The sequence below is a fragment of the Podarcis raffonei genome, chromosome 2 (assembly GCF_027172205.1).
Source record: "Podarcis raffonei isolate rPodRaf1 chromosome 2, rPodRaf1.pri, whole genome shotgun sequence".
In the NCBI taxonomy this organism is placed as follows: Eukaryota; Metazoa; Chordata; class Lepidosauria; order Squamata; family Lacertidae; genus Podarcis; species Podarcis raffonei.
In genome coordinates, this window is record NC_070603.1 from 124,910,629 (window position 1) to 124,932,209 (window position 21,581).

The 21,581-nt window shown below is 46.6% G+C and overlaps 2 protein-coding genes across 6 annotated transcripts in view; one reads left to right on the plus strand and one right to left on the minus strand.

Annotated features, from left to right (window-relative positions):
* LOC128409502 (zinc finger protein 420-like) overlaps positions 1–21,337 on the plus strand; it is a 31,717-nt gene extending 10,380 nt beyond the window's left edge. Inside the window, exons 6-7 of the mRNA XM_053380027.1 lie at positions 19,361–19,460; positions 19,713–21,337. Coding sequence (XP_053236002.1) covers positions 19,361–19,460; positions 19,713–20,545 — 933 coding nt within the window. The 3' untranslated portion in view covers positions 20,546–21,337. The remainder of the gene's footprint in view (positions 1–19,360; positions 19,461–19,712) is intronic.
* On the minus strand, positions 2,886–12,715 carry LOC128409436 (zinc finger protein 135-like). Of its 5 annotated transcripts, none has more exons than XM_053379942.1 (5): positions 12,578–12,715; positions 7,231–7,319; positions 5,169–5,494; positions 4,674–5,093; positions 2,886–4,589 (listed from the first exon to the last, which is right to left on the minus strand). In XM_053379942.1, the coding sequence occupies exons 3-5, from the start codon at positions 5,344–5,346 to the stop codon at positions 4,063–4,065; spliced, it is 1,125 nt and encodes a 374-aa protein (XP_053235917.1). In that variant the 5' UTR covers positions 5,347–5,494; positions 7,231–7,319; positions 12,578–12,715; the 3' UTR covers positions 2,886–4,062. The 5 variants fall into 5 exon arrangements, with proteins under 5 accessions (XP_053235917.1, XP_053235916.1, XP_053235915.1 ...); XM_053379941.1 differs by lacking the exon at positions 7,231–7,319 and adding an exon at positions 8,447–8,709; XM_053379940.1 differs by lacking the exon at positions 12,578–12,715 and adding an exon at positions 8,447–8,845.
* Positions 21,338–21,581: the final 244 nt, after the last annotated feature.

Here is a 21,581-nt window from a genome sequence, read left to right on the forward strand (position 1 = left end):
TTTAGGCTATGGGAGAAGTATAAAAATCTGTTCAAACAAAAACCATCTAGGTGGCTTTCCCCTTTGGAGGCAATACAGTGGTACCTCGGGTTAAGTACTTAATTCGTTCCGGAGGTCCGTAGTTAACCTGAAACTGTTCTTAACCTGAAGCACCGCTTTAGCTAATGGGGCCTCCTGCTGCCACCGCGCCACCACCGCACGATTTCTGTTCTCATCCTGAAGCAAAGTACTTAACCCGAGGTAATTATTCTGGGTTAGCGGAGTCTGTAACCTGAAGCGTATGTAACCTGAAGCGTATGTAACCTGAGGTACCACTGTATCCCTGAAAAAATTGAATATGAGAAGTAATTGGTACTTCGGGTTAAGTACTTAATTCGTTCCGGAGGTCCGTAGTTAACCTGAAACTGTTCTTAACCTGAAGCACCGCTTTAGCTAATGGGGCCTCCTGCTGCCACCGCGCCACCACCGCACGATTTCTGTTCTCATCCTGAAGCAAAGTACTTAACCCGAGGTAATTATTCTGGGTTAGCGGAATCTGTAACCTGAAGCGTATGTAACCTGAAGCATATGTAACCTGAGGTACCACTGTATCCCTGAAAAATTGAATATGAGAAGTAATTGGCCAACCTATAAAGGTCTATTAAGTTGAAAATCACTTCAAATTAAAAGACTTTGAAGAGATAAAGGAGGCTGTAATATATTGGTTACAGTATTAGCAATTAAATGATATTTTTAAGATAGATACAAAGAAAGGTTTTGGTTATGAGATACCAAGATTCCAATAACAACTTCTAGAAAACAATATTAAAATACTGTCAAAAATGTCTAACTTGCTCCTGGAATGGAATACAAAATATGAAAAGGTTAAATCGGTAACGATACATTGGGTAAAGGATTTAGGACATAACATACAGCTGGCAGATTGGGAGCTTTGGAAAACATATTTGAAGTTTATAACATGTACGCTGAAAGAAAATTGTATGAAAATTATGTATCGGTGGTATTTGACTCCTACTAAGTTAACTAAAAGGTACAGAACAAGTTCAAATATCTGCTGGAAGTGTAAGGAAAAGGAAGGAACCTTTTATCACATGTGGTGGACGTGTAAGGTAATAAAATCATTTTGGGAAATGGTATATAATGAATTGGGGAAAAAAGTTTTAAATAACTTTTGTTTTAAAAAAACCAGAAGCTTTTGTATTAGGAATTATAGGTACCAAGATCCCTAAAGAACAGAAAAGACTTTAATGTACGCAAAAACTGCTGCACGGATGCTATTAGCCCAAAGATGGAAGGAAGAAAAAATCCCGACCAGACTTTAAAGCACACTTAGAATGAATATTGTTATTAAGACCCATGTAACGGAAGGGGGGAAGTTAGGAGATTCAGTGAATCTCAACAAATGATTATATAAATTTATATTTGTAAAAACAAAAAATTTACACACACACCCCCAAAAAACCCAAAAGATCTGAAGAGGGAAAGAACCCCCAAATATCTTCAAAACCTGTAGCATGTGGGCCTGGCAATTTTGCCAGAGAACCCACTCTAAGAGAAAGTTAAGGAACGGAGGCGAAAAAAGGGGGATAGAGCTTTAAGGAGACCCAAGTTCTTTCCAGCTGGAGCAAGAAGCCCATTGACTTCTAAATCTAAGGGGTCATTGGTCAAGGCATGCAGAGGGAGAGGGGAGTGGAATCTTGAGATGAGCAGCTTCTACCACTTATACTATTTTGTGCCAGAGTTCCTTCCATCTTCACCTCACCCAGCTTGCAAATTAAGAATTTGAAAGAATATCCTCCTAGTGAGCTGTGATGGGAACTTTTTGCCTTCAGATTCTCTGGATGGCCCCCATTCAGGAGTTGCTTAGATTGTACCTGGCAACTGGACTTGCATTTCATGACTCCTCTGTGAGGTGTGAGGGGCTGAGCATATACCTGATGCAGACTTGCAGCAAGGGCAGCAGAGGAGTTCAGGATGGAGCCTCACCTGTCATATTAAAGGTAAAGGGTAAAGGACCCCTGATAGTTAAGTCCAGTCGCAAACGACTCTTCGGTTGCGGCGCTCATCTCGTTTTACAGGCCGAAGGAGCCGGCGTTTGTCCGCCACGCAGAAAGTTTTTCCAGGTCACGTGGCCAGCATGACTAAGCCGCTTCTGGCGCAACAGAACTCCGAAACCAGAGTAGCGTACGGAAATGCCGTTTACCTTCCCGCCGGAGCGGTACCTATTTATCTACTCTCACTTTGACGTGCTTTTGAACTGCTAGGTTGGCAGGAGCTGGGACCGAGCAATGGGAGCTCACCACATTGCGGGGATTTGAACCGCCATCCTTCTGATTAGCAAGCCCAAGAGCAGGGGACAGCAAACTTTTTCAGGAGGGGGCTGGTCCACTGTCCCTCAGACCTTGTGGGGGGCCGGACTATATTTTGGAGGGGGAAATGAACAAAGTCCTATGCCCCACAAATAACCCAGAGATGCATTTTAAATAAAAGGACACATTCTACTCATGTAAAAACACACTGATTCCCGGATCGTCCACGGGCTGGATTTAGAAGGCGATTTGGCTGGATCTGGCCCCTGGGCCTTAGTTTGCCTACCCATACCCAAAAAGCTCAGTGGTTTAGACCACAGCGCCACCCGCGTCCCAACCACCTGTCGAATTAAGTGATGCCAATCCTTTATACCCATGCCATGGGATGGATCCACACAGATATAAAACACACAAGGGGGGGGGACACAATAAAAAGCTCCCAATGCAATTTAACATTGACTTTGGGCTTCTGCTCTACAACGCGATCTGGTTTCATATTTCTTTAACACATTTATAACGTTATGATTGACCATTATATTTGAGTCCATGCCTTACAGAAATAAACCAAAGGATGCGTTCAGCTTGAAACATTCTTTTTACATCAAATGTTATACTCAGTACTGTGAGATACAACGTTCCTTTCTTTAAACACACATTTACACAACTTTACATACTGTTACAAAAGTCGGGTGCCTGCTCCTCTCTCTGCCAAGCCCATGGGGTCTGCTTTCCTTTGGAGAATGGAAGACACGGCGGCGACTGTCGCGACTTCAATATATGTGGTTTATTCCCCTATTTACACCTTCAATCTGCATGGAGGGTGTCCAGATCTTAAAGCATGGTCCTCTCAAGTGTGGCTTGTACCCCACAGCAATGCAGCTCTGGAGTCCAAGGCATCTCTGCCACCACCCACCCTACGTAAAGATGGATCTGGGCTCTTCTCCCTGCTTCTTCCCCGCAACCAGACTCCCTTTCCCTGTCACCTCAAAAACACAGTTACCTGGGCAACCTTTAGAACAGAGGTGCCCAACCAATGGACTGTGATCGACAGGTGGACCGCCAGTGTGTTATAGGTCGATTGAGGGATGACATAAAGTGATAATTCAATGTAAAAGAGCCCCACCCCCCTTGGTGTATTCCTAGCATGCATGCTTTTCTGCTTAAATTACCTCTAGCGTTTTTTGTCCCCCAAAAGCTGCACTAGTCTTGCAACCCGCCCCCCCAAAGCCTCTCCCCCAAGGAAGCTCCACAACTCTGGCCTCCCCCCTTCCACCCCACGCATGCTCCCCCTTCCATTAACGACAATGGGTAGATGACTGTCAGTTTTTTTTATACTGGGAGTAGATCACAGTCTCTTGGGAGTTGGACATGCCTGCTTTAGAACATCTGAATCTTCAGTCCAAGATGGTCCAACAACTCATTTTGTCACATTAACAGGTTTCCTCTTCACTAAGCCAGCCAGGAATTCCGTTTGGCACAGCTCTGCAGCTTCGACTTTATTCAATCCCCTGGCATTTATTCATTTCTAGGGTTTAGTGGGGTCCCCCTCTAAAATCTATTATACAAACACCAGAACTCCACATAAACCTCCTGCACTTACAATTGACTTTCTCCCCAATGAGAGTATGTGGACGTTTTCTGAGCATCCCATTATAAGTGAAGCACATTCCATAGTCCTATTTAAGCGGTTTCTCCCATTTGTTTTTGTTGGTACTTTATAAGGCTTCCACTCTGAAATAAGCTCTTTCCACGATCAATACATTTTAAGGTTCCTTCCCAAGTGAGACTGTTGATGCTTTGTAAGGCCTCCCCTCTGACAGAAGCTCTTTCCACACTCCATACATTTAAATGGTTTCTCACCAGTGTGAGTTCGATGATGTGAATTAAGGTTTCCACTGCTATGGAAGCTCTTTCCACACTCCATACATTTATATGGTTTCTCCCCTGTGTGAGTTCGTTGGTGTCTTGAAAGGCTGCTACTTTGACTGAAGCTCTTTCCACACTCCATACATTTATATGGTTTCTCCCCTGTGTGAGTTCGTTGATGTATTCTAAGTTTCCTCTTATAAGAGAAGCTCTTTCCACATTCCGTACATTTAAATGGTTTCTCCCCTGTGTGGGTCTGCTGATGTTTTATAAGCGCTTTACTATGACAGAAGCTTTTTCCACACTCTGCACATTTAAATGGTTTTTCCTCTGTGTGAGTTTGTTGATGTCTTCTAAGTTTTCCATTAACTCTGAAGCTCTTTCCACACTCCATACATTTAAATGGTTTCTCACCTGTGTGAGTTCGATGATGGATTCTAAGTGCTCCACGCTGACTAAAGCTCTTTCCGCACTCCATACATCTGAATGGTTTCTCACCAGTGTGAGTTCGATGATGTGAATTAAGGTTTCCACTGTTATGGAAGCTCTTTCCACATTCCGTAGATTTAAATGGTTTCTCACCTGTGTGAGTTCGATGATGCGTTTTAAGGGTTTGACTATGACTGAAGCTCTTTCCACACTCCATACATTTATATGGTTTCTCCCCTGTGTGAGTTCGTTGGTGTCTTGGAAGGTTGCTACTATGACTGAAGCTCTTTCCACACTCCATACATTTATATGGTTTCTCACCCGTGTGAGTTCGGTGATGTATATTAAGTTCTACACCGCGATTGAAGCTCTTTCCACACTCCATACATTTAAATGGTTTCTCACCTGTGTGAGTTCGATGATGCGTTTTAAGGGTTTGACTATGACTGAAGCTCTTTCCACACTCCATACATTTATATGGTTTCTCCCCTGTGTGAGTTCGTTGGTGTCTTGGAAGGTTGCTACTATGACTGAAGCTCTTTCCACATTTATATGGTTTCTCACCCATGTGAGTTCGGTGATGTATATTAAGTTCTACACCGCGATTGAAGCTCTTTCCACACTCCATACATTTAAATGGTTTCTCATCTGTGTGAATCCGTTGACGTTTTTGAAGCCGCCGACTCCCACTGAAATTATTTACGTACTCCATACCTTCCAATTGTTTCTCCACTGTGTGCATTCATTGATATGCATTCACTGACTGTAGTACATTCTGTATTCCACACCTTTAAATCGTTTCTTTGTATTCCCAATGAAATTTCAAATGGTCACCCAAAATTCTGATTGTCTTCTCCACTGTCTGCTTTGGAGTGGGAGGAATGTAAATCCTGTAAGGAAGAGAACAAAGGTGGATATTAAAGGTCCAGAGGCCTGATTGTGGGGAAGAAGGGAAAGGGGAGGACACCAGAGAGAGGAGGCGGAACCAGGGGTGTTTCATCGGGAAGAGATTCAAGAGGTGAGTATAAAGAAGCAGCCAACCTTCTAACCAGGGTCACTGTACCTGGCTCCCTTTCCGACTCAGAACCTGAGAGACACTCCCTTACGGAATATCCCCAGGCCATCTTCTGGAATATAAGCAAGGCATCTTTGGGAATGTTATCCAGACTTCCATTTAGTGTGCGAATCATGGATTTATATAGTTGTTGGAGTACAGATTTCAGTCATAACCCCTGATTCAGTCATTATACACCTTTAGGAACCAGGCAAAAACGTTCCTTTTTAACGAGGCCTTTGGTTGATCACATTGACATCCAAACCCTTTTAGAATGTGGCTTTTGTTTTTTACGGGGTGTTATTGGGTTACTGCTTTTGGTTTGATTTTATATGTTGTGGTCTTGTTGTGAACCACCCTGAGACCTCTGGGTATAGGGCGGTGTATAATAATAATAACAATAGTAATAATAATAATAATAATAATAATAATAATAATAATAATAATACATCTGAAGACCCTTTGGTATCCATTTCCACCTTGAACTCCCAAGTAACATTGAGCTCTGCTGAGGTTTCTCTGAAAATACTAAATACCGTATTTTTCTCCCTATAGGACGCACTTTTTCCCGTCCAAAAATGAAGGGGAAATGTGTGTGCATCCTATGGGGCGAATGCAGGCTTTCGCTGAAGCCTGGAGAGCGAGAGGGGTCAGTGCGCACCGACCCCTCTCGCTCTTCTGGCTTCAGGAAGCTATCTGCAAGCCTTGGGAGCTTTGCGGGAGTGCCCGCTGGGCTCCCAAGGCTTGCGGATAGCAGCCTGCAGCCCGAAGCCCGGGGCGCGCTGCGCAGCGTGCCCCGGGCTTCGGGCAGATATCGGGCAGCCCCACAAGCTCGGGGGACAGCAGGGAGGCGCAGCGTCGCCATCCCACTGTTCCCTGACCTGGTTTGGAGGCTGGCAGTGGGGAGAAGCGGTCTTCTCCCCACCGCCAGCCCCACAAGCTCGGGGGACAGATATCCGCAAGCCTGGGGAGACCAGCGCGACTTCCCACCGGGCTTCCTAGGCTTGCGGATAGCAGCCTGTTCTGGGGGCTGGGGTCAGGGGAAGCTCGGCTTCCCCTGCCCCAGCCCCGCGCCTAGGGGGAAATAATTTTTTCCCCTTTATTTCCCCCCAAAAAAACTAGGTGCGCCCTATGGCCCGGTGTGCCCTATGGGGCAAAAAATGCGGTATCTGCATTCCGTTTTCTCCTTCTTCTGTGATATTTAACATCTTCCTGGTGCATTCATCTATCTCTGCTCTCCCTATATATTTTATCGGGGTTTTTTGTTTCCCTTGTCATTTACTAATCCCCCCTTTTCCTGCAAAGAGGTAGGTTAGGCAGAGAGGCAATGTGCCCCAGGGAGCTTCAGGGCAGATGGGGGGGGGAGTTTAACCCCCTGTCTCCCAGGTCCTTGTCAGACAGTCATTCTTCTCAGGCTGGGCTCATTTACTGAATTCATATACTGAATTCACAAGAGGCTCCAACTGTTGTGATTAAACTGCTGCCTCCAACTGCTACCTCCTAAAGCAATCTTAGAAGTATTGTTATTACTCTTATATCTATCTATACCCCACTTTTTATCCTGACACGGACTCTGTCACTTGCTCCTCTCTTCTCCTGGTGGACCAATGGCCTGGCTTGGAATAAGGAAGATCACAGTGTCTGGAGATGCAACACCTTGCCTGGAACAAAATGTAGGGAAAGGGATTCAGCTTCTAGGGAGTATTGAAGGAAGGCAGGCGGGTGGGGTCACAGGGTGGCATAATAATAATAATAATAATAATAATAATAATAATAATAATAATAATAAATTTTATTTCTACCCTGCCCTCCCCAGCCAAGACCGGGCTCAGGGCCGCTAACACCAGGTATAAAAACAATTGATTAAAATACAACTTAAAAACCAGATTAAAACACAACATTAAAATGCAGCCTCCTTTCAGTAGAAACTCAAATCAGAAACTTTTTCGGGGATGAAAACATCAGGTCTTCACCAAGGCCAACTATCCAGACTGGTCCTACGAGGGCCAGAAAAAAGCCAGGGAAGTCCCCAAATAGGAGTTCCATCACAGGAGGAGAAAGGAAAAAAGAAGAGGGGGAGGGGATCAAGTTGATTCCAAGCCAAAGGCCAGGATCCTGCAGGGCCCTGGTCTCATGAGACAGAGCGTTCCAAAAGAAGCTCCGCCCCAGCTGCTTGTGGGGGTTGCTATGCTACTGCATCAGGAAAGAAGCGGGTGGGGAAATTGGACACCCCCCCCACCACACTGATTTTTCAGGAATCCTTCCCTAGGTCAACTTCAAGAGTGGCAGATTCCTGGGAAGGACTGAGAAGCCAAGGCAGCCCCTCCAGAAATCCCCAGATGGAGGTATCCCCGAAAAAGGCCATGTTTCTCTCCCCCCCCAACCAATTATCAGCTTGGCTTCTCAGCCCCAGGGATCCTCCCATTCACCCCTCAGACAACCTCTGCCCCCTCTCTTCTCTGGAGTCTCCCCTACACCGAAAACTTTCCCCCCCCCGGCACGGCACGCCCCCTGCCCTGCTTCAAGGTGGGGGCCCTTGGGGGGGCTTCAAAGGAGACGGTGTAAGGGAAACCCTGCAGGCGTTGGGTCCCCGCTTTGCAGCTGCATTGCATGGATCAAGCCCTTCGGAGAAGAGCTTTATGGGGAGGGGGGACTCTGGCCCTTGCTCTCCACCCCCATCGCCCCCACCCCGCCCTCGTCCCAGGACAGGAGATTTTTTGGAGGGGGGGAACAGAGAGGGGTCTCTATGTCCTTTTCCTCCCCCTTTCCTCCCCCCCCAAATCTTTACCTCTTTCTCCTCTCTCGCCATCCGCGTCCCCCCTTTCCAAAATCTCTTGCTTCTCCAAGGGCTCCTTCTGCCCCACTTCCTCCTCCCCCTTCCTGGGAGTAGCCCCTTCCTCTTTTCGCATGGGAGCCGGACGTGACGGCGCTGCCTTCGGCTTCCTCCTCTTTGGGCTCCCTTGCGTGGTTGCCCAACTCCATGCCCACCCCATTGACCAGGGTGGGATGGGGGGGTTGCAGGAGGAGGGCCGGATCAAGACCCTTTGGGCCCTGAAGGGGAACAGAAACAGACTCCAAACTCTGCAGATGGCATCATTTTCCAGCTGCTGCCTTGAGCAGCGAGCAGGGAGGGAAGAAATGCTCTTGGGCTGAAATTCTCCTTGCAGGACCCCCAAAATGGGCATCTGGTTTCCCACTGGGAGGGCAGAATTCGGAGCGAGATGGGAGCAACTGGCCTGATTGAGCTACAGGGACCTTCTTGTGTTCTGTGTGTTTGTGTGTAAGAATCCCTGGGTCTTCTCTGCCATGAGGACGAATCAGGTGTACATCCACCTCCCTTCATTTTTTTTTTTTTGGTGTGTGTGTCTTTCCCCACCTGTCCAGCAGCTTCCTTGTCTGCTCTCTCCCCCCTCCCCCAAATCCCCCAATCATTGCATTGCATTAGCCCCATCCCCACCCCCCAAAAAACCAACAGGGGGTGGCAGGACAGTTGGTCTGGTTAAGGGGAGAAGCCCTGAGGCCGGGAGGGTTGGTATCCAGTAACCCTTTCAATCCCATTGCAGGGTATTGTTGCAGGAATTTATGTATAGGTTTGAGGGGGGGTTGCCCCTCCAGCAGATATCATACACATGCAGCCCACTACCAAAATCAGCACAATCACTTTTGTGACTTTTGTGATTTGTCCCCACAAAACACTTCGTCACAGTTTCTTCCTGATCATCCACAATCACCTACAGTGGTGCCTCACAAGACGAAAAGAATCCGTTCCGCGAGTCTCTTCGTCTTGCGGTTTTTTCGTCTTGCGAAGCAAGCCCATTAGCGGCTTAGTGGATCAGCTGATAAGCGGCTTGGCAGCTTGGGAAAAAGGGGCGGAAAAGGAAAAAAACCCTGCAGGAACTCGCAAGACATTTTTGTCTTGCGAAGCAAGCCCATAGGAAATTCGTTTTGCGAAGCACCTCCAAAACAGAAAACCCTTTCGTCTAGCGGGTTTTCCGTCTTGCGAGGCATTCGTCTTGCGGGGCACCACTGTACTTTTATCTGTCCTCAGCCTTCCAACATTCTGTCATGTGACAAAGACACATGAGAGCAGAAGCAGCAAAGCAGGCTGGGAAGTGCTGGGACTGCGCAATCATTTGGGCCTACTAAAGTCATTCAGGCCTAACTGCTGAGTCACTCTGACATGTGACTCATTCTCCTTATAAGTAGCAGCCATTTTCTCTCTGTGTTCTCTGTAAGATTTCAGTCAGAGTCAGTCTCCCTCAGTTATGAGCAGAGTCAGTCTGTAATCTCAGTTGTTGTGGGAATTTATGTATAGGTTGTGGGGGGGTTTGCACATGCAGATATCATGCACATGCAGCCCACTACCAAAATCAGCACCATCACTTTTGTGACTTTTGTGATTTGTCCCCACAAAACACTTCGTCACAGTTTCTTCCTGACTATTCAAAGGGCCTTAGCTGCACAATACCAAATGTAAGAATTCACTGATAAATGTACCTATGTACTGGCTCACTGGGAAAACTTCAGAAATTCCTATAGACATGTGAGCTCAGCTCCTCAGCAGCCCCTCTGCCTGAGGGAGAATCCCTGGCCTCCTGATACCTGAGTGCCAGACAGGTAGCCATGCCAGAAATACCAAACAGAAATCAGCACTGCTGCGGCACAGCGGGAGGCCCCATTAGCTAAAGTGGTATTGAAGGGGACAAGTTAGGTTACCCTAAAACCTGTTTGTGAATTCCTCCCCCCCCCCAGGCCTCAAGCATTTTAACTAAAAGTATTTAGTTAAGCATATTGCTCTGTTGTAGCAAAAGATAGCTGAGAGAACAATGCTTTTTTTGCTTCCCAGGTTTTCAGTGACCTTGCTTACCAGATTGCAACAGTGAAAAAGAAACAATTCTATGGAAGATTGTTTCTGCCAACATTTGTGTGCAAACTCATGAGAGAGGGAGGGGGAAAAGAGAGGGACGTGGAAAATGGATAAAACCTGCTTGTAAAAATGTTTTCAGTGTACTTGCTTTGTGAATTTATTCCGCAGGTGCCTTCTGCCACCCCGGATGGCAGAATAAAGCTTTTTCTCTGAAATTATCCCTTGAGTGTCTGTTCGACTCCCATCTCCCTCTCCCTGGGTGCAACCTTTTTTCCTACCCGTGAAAAAGGCCTAGAAAGGCTACAGTATCTCAGGTTAAGAACAGTTTCAGGTTAAGAATGTTCCTCTGGAACAAATTAAGTTCTTAACCAGAGGTGGTACCTCGCAAGACGAAATTAATTCGTTCCACGAGTTTTTTCTTCTTGCGAGTTTTTTGTCTTGCGAAGCACGGTTTCCCATAGGAATGCATTGAAAATCAATCAATGCGTTCCTATGGAAACCGCCTTCAGACCAGGTCCGGGGACAATCTGTCCCCCGACCTCTTCTGAAGGCTGGGGGGGGGGGGGGACAAGGGCTTTTCTTCCCACTGCCAGCCTTCAGAAGGCTGTTCTGAAGGCTGGCGGTGGAAAGAAAAGCCCTTCTCCCCACCTCCCGCCCCGCAAGCTCTGGGGACAGGAGGGCTTTGCTGCCGACCGCCAGCATTTTAAAAGCTCCCGGGACAGCGGAGACTTCTCCGCTGTCCTGGGGCGATTTTAAAATGCTGGCGGGCGGCAGCGAAGCCTCCGCTGTCCCAGGGCGATTTTAAAATGCTGGCGGGCGGCAGCGAAGCCTTCGCTGCCACCCGCCAGCATTTTAAGATTGCCCGGGACAGCGGAGAAGCCTCCGCTGTCCCGGGGGCTTTTAAAATGCTGGGGGTCGGCAGTGAAGGCTTCGCTGCCGCCCGCCAGCATTTTAAGATCCGCTGTCCTGGGAAGGCCGGCGGGGGGGAGCAAAGACTTTTGCCCCCCGCCGGCCTTCAGAAGAGGTTCAGACAAAAGTCTTTGCTCCCCCCCGCCTGCCTTCAAAAGCCGTCGGGATAGCGGAGAAACGCGCTGCGCTTCTCTGCTATCCCGGGAAGGCAGGCGGGGGGGGGGGAGCAAAGACTTTTGCCCCCCTCCGGCCTTCACAAGAGGTCCAGGACCTCTTCTGAAGGCGGGCAGTGGGTGAAAGTCTTTGCTCCCGACCGCCAGCATTTTAAAAGAGGTCCCCGGAGATTTCCCTATGGGCTTTCTTCTTGCGAAGCAAGCCCATAGGGAAATTCGTCTGGCGAAGCACCTCGAAAAACAGAAAACTCTTTCTTCTTGCGAGTTTTCCGTCTTGTGAGGAATTCGTCTTGCGAGGTACCACTGTATCTCTTTTGTTACACTTGATGGGTGTTTGGTGGAGGGCAAGGAGAACCATGGGGCAGGGTCCAGGATGCTCAGATTACTGCCACCAGACCTCCCCTTTCATGATGTAACCATGATGTAGTTGGGGGGAGATGTAACATGGGGATTAGCAGCTGATAAAAGTTTGGGGGCTCATTTGTTTGGGGCTTCCATCTTGCTTTGTCTTGCAGTGAGTTGGGAGTCCTGTCGCGACAGTCTTCAATAAAGACCAAGCCTACTGGCTGCTGTTTTGCTCTGGTATTCCTGGCTGGTGTCCTTGTTTTTTTGTCCAAGGGAGCCCTCAGATTTTTCCGCTAACTGTATTATCCTGGATGGCCCTTCGGTCCCTTCCAGCTGCAAGATTCTATCATTCTCTCACTCCCTCTGTAGCAATGGACCTGGGAGACCAGAGTTTGAGCCCAATCACTGGGTGACCTTGGGCCAGTCACTGCACCTCGGCCTACCTCACAGGGTGGTTGTTCTGAGGATTTAAAGGGAGTAGGAGAACAACAGAGCTGTTATTTTTCCTGCATCGCAGGGGGTTGGACTAGTTGACCCCCTGGACTCCCTTAAATACATATAAACTCAGCAAAAAAGCAAAAAAATAAAGGCCAAAAAGCTGTGTGCAGTCAGGAGAGCCCCCTACCACAGCTGGCTGCCTCATGGGAGATGGATGGAGTTCCCAAAGCAGCCAATGAAGAATTCAGAGCCTGGAAGGCGTTCTGGAGAGAAAGAGTTGGGCTGTGAACATAACAGGCATAGATACAAAACCCACAGAAACTGATTGGATCACTAAAAAACCCTATTTTGCTGGAATTGTCCAGAACGCCCCACCTCCAAAGGCTGTGTACGGAATATACACTTAAAGCAGATTCTTTCCTTCAAATAATCCAGAGAACTGTAGTTTACCCCTCGCGGAGCTACAATTCCCAGAACCCTTGCCACCAGGCTGAGCTGATTTCCAACTTTCAAGGGTGGCTAAGTTGGCACCTGCTTTCTGCCAATCTCTTATACTCGTGCCATGGGCTGGATCCATAGATATATACATATATATATACAATTTTATACATATATATTTATATATAAATATGGCCTTTGGTTTGGACTCAGTCTGACCCTTATGTTTCCCTCCCCTTATGGTCTTGATCTATTGGTTTCTTTTAAAATGAGGCTGCATTTTAAATTGCATTTTAACCTGTATTTTAAATTGGTCCCCGCCCCCCCCATTATGTTTTTACTGTGATTTTATTGGTGTTAGCCACCTTGAGCCCGGCTCTGGCTGGGGAGGGCAGGGTATAAACAATTATTATTATTATTATTATTATTATTATTATTATTATTATTATTATTATTTCCTCCCATTTTCACCTCGCCCAGCTTGCAAATTAAGAATTTGAAAGAATATCCTCCTAGTGAGCTGTGATGGGAACTTTTTGCCTTCAAATTCTCTGGGTGGCCCCCATTCAGGAGTTCCCTGGGTGGGAAACCATGTTTTTTTTGGGGGGGGGGCTTCAAAGGAGACGGCGCAAGGGAAACCCGACCAAACTTCCAGAGAGAAGCCCCTTCCAGCGTTCGCGTGGAAACCGGATATGACGGCGCTGCCTTTGGCTTCTTCCTCTTTGAGGAAATTCCAGGAAAAAAACAACAAAAACAAACCCGTTTTCCGGGAGGGGGTCACTCCCCCTCCCTCTGGGTCAATGAGCTCCGCTTCCTAGAGAGGCAGGAGGTTTTGGGGGGTGTAGAGGCATTGTTGGAGGGGAGGGGTCTCCATGCATATTAACAGAAAAGAAAAGGGCTTGCAGAGGAGGAGAAAAAGGTGCAGTATATTTTTTGTTGGGGGGGAGGAGGAATTGAGGTGCAGTATTTTTTTTGTTGGGGGGGAGGAATTGACGTAGGGGGTGGGAGAAGGATTTGTTTCCCCTCCCCTTGAATTTACAAGCAGGGCTACTAGGGAGAGGTTTTTTTTGGGGGGGCGGAATGAGAGAAAAACAGGGAAGGTCAGCAGGGGGTGGGAGGGGGCTGCAAAGTGGGGTTGCCCCCAACAAGGTTTGCATTGCAATATATTCTTTTTTTGGGGGGGAAACAAAGACCCTTCGGTGCCTGAGAACCAGGAAAGGGCGCTCGCTCCCCCCCCAACCAGAATCGGATACTGAACAGTCACAAGGTGACAAGCAGACACTCCCCCCCACCCCACCCCCAAAAAGGTATCTTAGACGCAGCCTCTTAATCCACCCCCTCCCTCCCACCGCTCCTTGCAGTCTCATGGTCAAGCTCCCTGGGGTGGGGGCGGGTTTTGCTGCAGTGGAAGCTGCCTTGCATGGGGGGGGGAATTGGGGAGGAGGGTGTCGCTGTGCTGCTTTTGTAGCCCCCGAGCTGGAGAACAGAGTCGCCTCTGGATTGGGAGAGAGGGAGGAAATTTCGAATTGGGTGGGGGGTGAGAAATGGACAGTGTCAAGGGAATTCGGCCTCCGGAGCTTCCTGAGTAAGAAAGAGGCTGATGGGAGAAGGAAGCAAAAGGAAACAAGAATTTGCTTATTAGGAAGGAAGAGGTGGCCCCCGCCCGTCCCCTTTTCAGAAATCATAGATGGGGGGCTGGGAGACTAGGAACAAGAATGGGCACCTTCCAGATGGTCTCAAGGCATTGGCTGGAGGCATTAAGTGGCGCTGTGGGTTAAACCACAGAGCCTAGGGCTTTGCCGGTCAGAAGGTCAGCGGTTCGAATCCCCGCAATGACACCCCGTTGCTCTGTCCCAGCTCCTGCCCACCTAGCAGTTCAAAAGCATGTCAAAGTGCAAGTAGATCAATAGGTACCGCTCCGGCGGGAAGGTAAATGGCGTTTCTATGCACTACTCTGGTTCGCCAGAAGCGGCTTTGTCATGCTGGCCACATGACCCGGAAAAACTGTCTGCGGTCAAACGCCGGCTCCCTCGGCCAATAAAACGAGATGAGTGCCACAACCCCAGAGTCAGCCACGACTGGACCTAATGGTCAGGGGTCCCTTTATCTTTACCTTTACGTGCAGGAGTTGGTAAAAGGGCGTCCGAGGGACAAGGAATTTGCTAAAAAATAATAAAAATGCATGTTAATTAGAGACAAATCTGTAAAATAAACTGCAGGAGGCAGTGGAAGACAGGAGTGCCTGGCGTGTAATAAATTAGAAAATGAGTTAAAATTAATTAGCAAAAAAACATACCCCCCCTTGGAGAACTGACCCAGCAGAATGCTGGCTGACGGTCTTTCCTTCTGTTGCTGCTGTTCACATTGCAGACCAGCCAAATGTAGTGCTTAAAGCATGGGGTGGGGGGTGCCTTTCAGCCAGGAGGCCACATTCCCTCCTGAGCAGCCTTCCAATTGATGGGTGGGGACTCAAGGGCTGGATTTGACCCCTGGGTGTGGTTTCCCCACCCCAAAGTTAGGGTGCAGGGCTAAGACAAAAAAGACCCTGTATTTCCTCTGTAGTCACCAGAATGCCCCCCTGAGTGTTGGTTCCTGCTTTTCCCCCTTTAAATTCTCCCTCCCCACGCCCAAAAAAGTTGCAAATAGCAAACATAAACTGAACTCCTCGTCAAAACACACACACAAATGTGTGTCCTTATGGGAAAACATTGTTCCAAAGTGTCGGGTGCGAATCTGGTGGATGCCAAGGCAGTTGACGGTCTTTAGAGTAAGGGTTGAAAAGTTACCCTGTCACAACGAAACCATCCCCAGTACTTCTTTTTCCAGCAAATGATTCAACTCCTTTTTGTCAGGTTATAGTGTGTTTTTTTGTAGATGACCATAATTTTATTGGTCTAGATTTTCAAGATAGCCTACAAAAGAGAACAAGAATATAACACAGATCAAAAACATAAGAAACAAAAACAATTATCGTAGCAACAGTAAAAATACAAAAAGCAGTAGGTATGAAAATCTGTGGGTTTTTTTGGAAAGTGCAATAGTCCAGATTTTCTGTTTCTGTTGTGATAATTGCAAGTGTTCCAGAGATTTCCCTTTTTGAGCAATGAGTTGTTTAGCCCCTGTTGATGAGTTCTTTATATTTCATATTAGCATTTTCATCTTTAAAAATAGTTAACAATTCCAAAGTTGGGATATGTAGGATTTTTTTGTTTAGGGATCAAGCTTATTTCATAAACATTTCTTTCCCCCCAAATGAAAGCCCTTTGTGGCACGCCTGCCACATGCATAGTTGTTCCAACCCCCTCTCACTCTCTCCAGCAGAGATGGAATATAGCTTTGTTCCTATAGCTACACCTCAGGGGTGCTAGAAGCAGCAGTGTAGGAGTTTAAAGGGGATTTATTTTATGTGTCCGTATAGTGACTTCAAGGGGTCTAGTTACAGGTCGGTAGCCGTGTTGGTCCGCCGTAGTCGAAACAAAATTCCAGTAGCACCTTAGATACCAATAACAAACTTAGTTGGTCTCTAAGGTGCTACTGGAAGGAATTTTTTTATTTCAAAGGGTCTGTTATCCCACAGTCTCTGCCAGCTGTCCCTACGTCTGATTCCCAGGTATGTTCCACCAAGTTGGTTTCACATAAATGAATACCACCAACAGCTTTAATACATTTTTGATAAGACGTGTTTGGATTTTGCATTTGTATTTGCAATTAGAATTTCAGCCAAAGTTTAAAGAGGCATGTGCAGTAACTGCTGGGTTTGTTAGAAAAATGTGTGATTTGATGCACGTTTAGCAAATTCCAGATGTTGTCTAGCTTTACTTAACATTTGTTCCCCAGTCAAAGGTATGCTATCTGTGTAAATGTCTCCCACCCTAAATAAATCCGCCTTTCTGTGAACCGCTCTCAGACCTCCGGGTATAGGGGGGGGTATATAAATTCAATTAGTAATAATAATAATTTCTGCATCGTTTTCCTTAAAGAGCTGCTCCTTGCTCCCTGCATTGAAGTGCATCGTGGCAACAGCTGAGAGAGTCCCAGAAGTGGCCCAGTTTATGCCTCCTCCTCCTCCTCCTCCGTCTTTTCCACTGGCAACGCAATGGCCTCTGAGACCCCTTCTGAACGGCCTCTTCTCAGAGGTGGAGTGGAAAGAGGAGCCAGGCAGCTTCCTCAGGTAGGGAAAGTGCAATGGGAGCAGGGAGGAGGGAAGAGGCACAGATGGGACAACCCAGCCTCCCTCTGTGTTTACTGGGGATGATGGGGATCTAAGAGAAGCTCTGTTTTCTTCTTCTTCTTCCAGGCCCTCTTGACCTTTGAGGAGGTGGCTGTGTTTTTCACGGAGGAGGAGTGGGCTCTGCTGGATCCAGGCCAAAAAGCTCTGCACAAGGAAGTCATGGAGGAGAATTATGAGATGGTGGCCTCTCTAGGTAAGGGCAGATTTTTATTCCTCCTGGCTGTTAGACGTTGAAGGTGTGAAACTTTAGGTCAAATCCTGTATGTACTCTTACGATATTTGCAACTTTGCTTTCCCCTACTGGTGTGGTGCATCTTTATAGGCTCTGGTTACGTAATCCCTTCCTTTGAGGTCATGGATACAGATTAATTTGAAACGGTTGGATGATGTGCCGCCAAAAGTAACTAATATTGTCTTTTTCCTTGGCAGAATCAGACCTCAGTTCCTGTTGGGAAGAGGGACAAGAGCCATTTCTCCAGGATTCCAAAGAAGGGGAGATCTCAGAAGGTAGCTGCTTAGCTGTGTTCTGGGGCCCTTTTTCCGCCAGAAAGATAGGGAGCACAAGCCTGCTGCCTTTATGTCCTGATTCTGGGCTTCCTCTCACAGCATCTAGTTGGCTTCTGTAGGACTAAATAGACCAGGTGGGCAAATGCATCCTTCAAACGCTCTCCCGCTGGCCCTTGGGGCTATCTTCTCCTGGGCCATCTCCATCCCCAGGCCATGACCCATTAGCTTCCCTGCTTCACATCCTCCTTGAGTCCCTTTTTCCTGGCTGGGTTGTGTCCTTTAAGTCTGCTTGCCTGATTGGAGGACAGTGGGTGGGTTTTGTAGTAACTCCGCTGCTCTCCGAAGGCGACATTTAATAATAATAATAATAATATTATTATTTATACCCCGCCCCTCCGGCTGGGTTTCCCTAGCCACCCTGACCAGCTTCCAGTACAGTGGTACCTCGGGTTACGAACTTAATTTGTTCTGGAGGTCTGTTCTTAAGCCGAAACCGTTCTTAACCTGAGGTGCGCTTTTGCTAAGGGGGCCTCCCGTGCCGCTGGTGCATGATTTCCCTTTTCTTCCTGGGGCAAAGTTCGTAATCTGAAGTACTTCTTCCGGGTTAGCGGAGTTTGTAACCCGAAGCGTTTGTAACCTGAAGCGTTTGTAACCCGAGGTACCACTGTACATATAAAAACATCATAAAATGTTTTACATTTGTTGTTACACCCCCTTCCGCCCCTGGCTCCCACAGAGCATGAACATGCACACCTGAAGCTGCAAAAATTCACCATGTCTGGGAGGCCTTTGGACTGGTCCAGTAGGACTATCCTTCTAAAGACCAGAGATGTCCTCCAGGCTTGAGTTTTCCCTTCCTTTGTGCTGAGATATGCCTCAAATTAAAATATCCTCTGTGGTGCTACCGAGCTGAGGTTAATGTACTTTGAGATTCTTTTCACAAGCGCCCATGTGCCCTTCTCATAGCTGTCAACATTTCCCTTTTTTTAAGGGAAATTACCTTATTCCGAATAGGATTCCTCGCAAGTAAAGGGGAAAGTTGACAGCTATGGCGCTTCTGCTATCCCTCAGCAGGAGGGCTAAGATCTTGCCTTTTCTTGCTTTTGGGAAGGGAGCCATGGCAGTAGTAGCAGTAGGAGTGTTTGGCCATTTTGCACTCGGAATTTGCACTGCCCTCTTCCCAAACCAGACTTCATTGCTTGGGTGGAAAGAGAAGATCCAGTTGGATAGGGCTCTGAGAAAGGGGAGAGATCAGCAGACACATCTGTGCTTAGTAACAGCATGTGGAAGGTGAAACAGGAAGGGACGCGTGGACTGTAGCATATTCTGAAGCTAACTTCAGATTCAGTTTTGCAGGAAGAGAAGGAACATGGTTGACAACAGTAAAATCAGAGAAGCAAAGAACTGGACTCAATGCATAATGAGCATGTCTCCTTCTACCATGCAGTGTGAATAATATTTTAATTTTCTCCCTCTACCTAAACAGGTGACAGGCAGAAGAGTGAGAATTATGGGGAGCCATTGATGGTGTCATCGGAAAATGTGGAGCCTGAAGCAGGGAAAAAGATGGAAAGGAAATCCTCTACTACGCAAGACATTGATATCCACGTCACCCTAAATCCACAGGAAGAATGCACAGGGAGCAGCAGTGTGGAGTGTGGAAAAAGCTTCAGTCAGAGTGGAAGTGTTAGTTTACATCAAAGAACCCAAACAGGGGAGAAAGCGTTTCAATGCACGGAGTGTGGAAAGAGCTTAAGTAGTGCTGGTAACCTGGTCAAGCATAAAAAAACCCACACAGGGGAGAAGCCATTTAAATGCATGGAGTGTGGAAAGAGTTTCAGCCAGAGTGGAAACCTTATTGCACATCAAAGAACCCACACAGGTGAGAAACCATTTACATGTATGGTGTGTGGGAAGAGTTTCAGTCTTAATCACCATCTTACTTTACATCAAAGAACGCACACTGGGGAGAATCTGCATAAATGCATGGAGTGTGGAAAGAGCTTCTGTACCAGTAGTTTCCTTACTGCGCATCAGAGAACCCATACTGAGGAGAAACGATTTAAATCTATGGTGTGTGAAAATAGCTTCAGTCTTAATTACCGTTTTACTCTACATCAAAGGACCCCCGGTGTGGAGAAACCGCATAAATGCTTGGTGTGTGGAAAGAGCTTCAGTTGTAGGAGTAACCTTACTTTACATCAAAGAACCCACACTGGGGAGAAACCCTTTAAATGTACAGAGTGTGGAAAGAGCTTCAGCCAAAGCGGAAATCTTACTGCACATCAAAGAACCCACACAGCTGATAAACCATTTAAATGTATGGTATGTGGAAAGAGCTTCAGTTTCAATTACTCTCTCACTTTACATCAAAGAACCCACACCGGGGAGAAACCATTCAAATGCATGGAATGTGGAAAGAGCTTTCGTGCAAGTAGTGTGCTTATTGTGCATCAAAGAACCCACACTGGGGAGAAGCCATTTAAATGTATGGAGTGTGGAAAGAGCTTCAGGCAGAGTGGAAGACTGACTGCACATCAGAGAACGCACACTGGGGAGAAACCATTTAAATGTATGGAGTGTGGAAAGAGCTTCAGCCAGAGTGGAAACCTTACCACACATCAAAGAACCCACAAAACAGAGAAACCATTTAAATGTATGGTGTGTGGAAAGAGTTTCAGTCTCAATTACTATCTTACTTTACATCAGAGAACCCACACAGGTGAAAAACTTTTTGAATGCCTGGAGTGTGGAAAGAGCTTTAGTTGTAGGAGTGCTCTTACCGCACATCAAAAAACCCATGCATTGGGGAAACCATATGAATGCATGGTGTGTGGAAAGAGCTTCAGGCGTATGAGTAACCTTAATTTACATCAAAGAACCCATACTGGGCAGAAACCATTTAAATGTATTGAATGTGGAATAAGCTTCAGCCAGGGTGGTAACCTTATTGCACACCAAAGAACGCACACACTGTAGAAACTGTTGTGAATCCCAGAGGTGGAGAAGCAGAGAAGACAAAGCTTAGCCACTAAGAAGAATAAGAAATGGTCTCCCCATTCTCCCTAATGTTTGGGCCGGCCTCGTCATTTGGAGAGCATTTCATTGTGAATCCAAGATGTGGAGAAAGAGAGGAGGCGAAGTTTCGCCACTTGGTCAGGGGGTCAGTGAAAGGCATTGGTCTGCTGCCATCACTCTTTCCTTTCAATAAAACAGAACTCCATCTTGCGTTTCACCCATCAAGTAGGGTGCTTCCTTGGGAAATGTAATAGAACTGGCTATGGCTTTCCGTGTAGAGAACCACATACCACTCCCTTCAAAGAGTGTGAGAGTGTGTGTTCAAGATTATGAAACCTGAGATGCCCTAGCAGAGTGTCCCCAGCTGCCTTCAGCACAGTCTACTGCATCTCCCATACCACTAGAAAACTGGTTATCCTCTGGGCTACTCATTAGTACACTAGAAATAATATTATTTTTATGGGTAGGCTATGATTAGTCCTGCTGCAAAGCGAGAAAGTGTTTTATTTTGTAATCTGTTTAAGCTGTTTACTTGCTATCCCCTTACATTTCATACAAAATAAAGTTTCACAATCTGACCAGCTCTTCACTTTATCCTATCACTGAAGCTCTTCTGAGTACCAGCTTTTAGTCTACTCAGAAGAACAGTGAATATCAATTCTAGATTCAGGTAGGTAGCCGTGTTGGTCTGACGCAGTCAAAATAAAAAATTAAAAAATAGTTCAGGAGCACCTTAGAGACCAACTAAGAAGTAAGATGAAGTTGGTCTCTAAGGTGCTACTGGACTTTTTTAAAATTTATTTTTAATTTCGACTGAATATCAATGTAAAGGATGCTCAGATTAAAACAGCTGTATGTGTAGCCTTCATATTACAACTATTGCCTACTTTTCATATATACAAATATCCCACAAATCATATTTCCTTTCATCAAAAAAGAGAAATCTCCTTTTGGCCTTTGTGAAAATAACCAAGCATTTTGGATGCATATCATAAAA

Bases quoted from the DNA above. Each gene is read 5' to 3' on its own strand.
- LOC128409436 (XM_053379943.1), bottom strand. From the start codon at position 5,346: ATGCACACAGTGGAGAAACAATTGGAAGGTATGGAGTACGTAAATAAT. The intron at 5,094-5,168 runs GTGAGAAACCAT...GAACTCACACAG, and splicing joins ACATCACCGAACTCACATGG to GGGAGAAACCATATAAATGT. The intron at 4,590-4,673 runs GTGAGAAACCAT...GAACTCACACAG, and splicing joins ACATCATCGAACTCACACTG to GTGAGAAACCATTTAAATGT.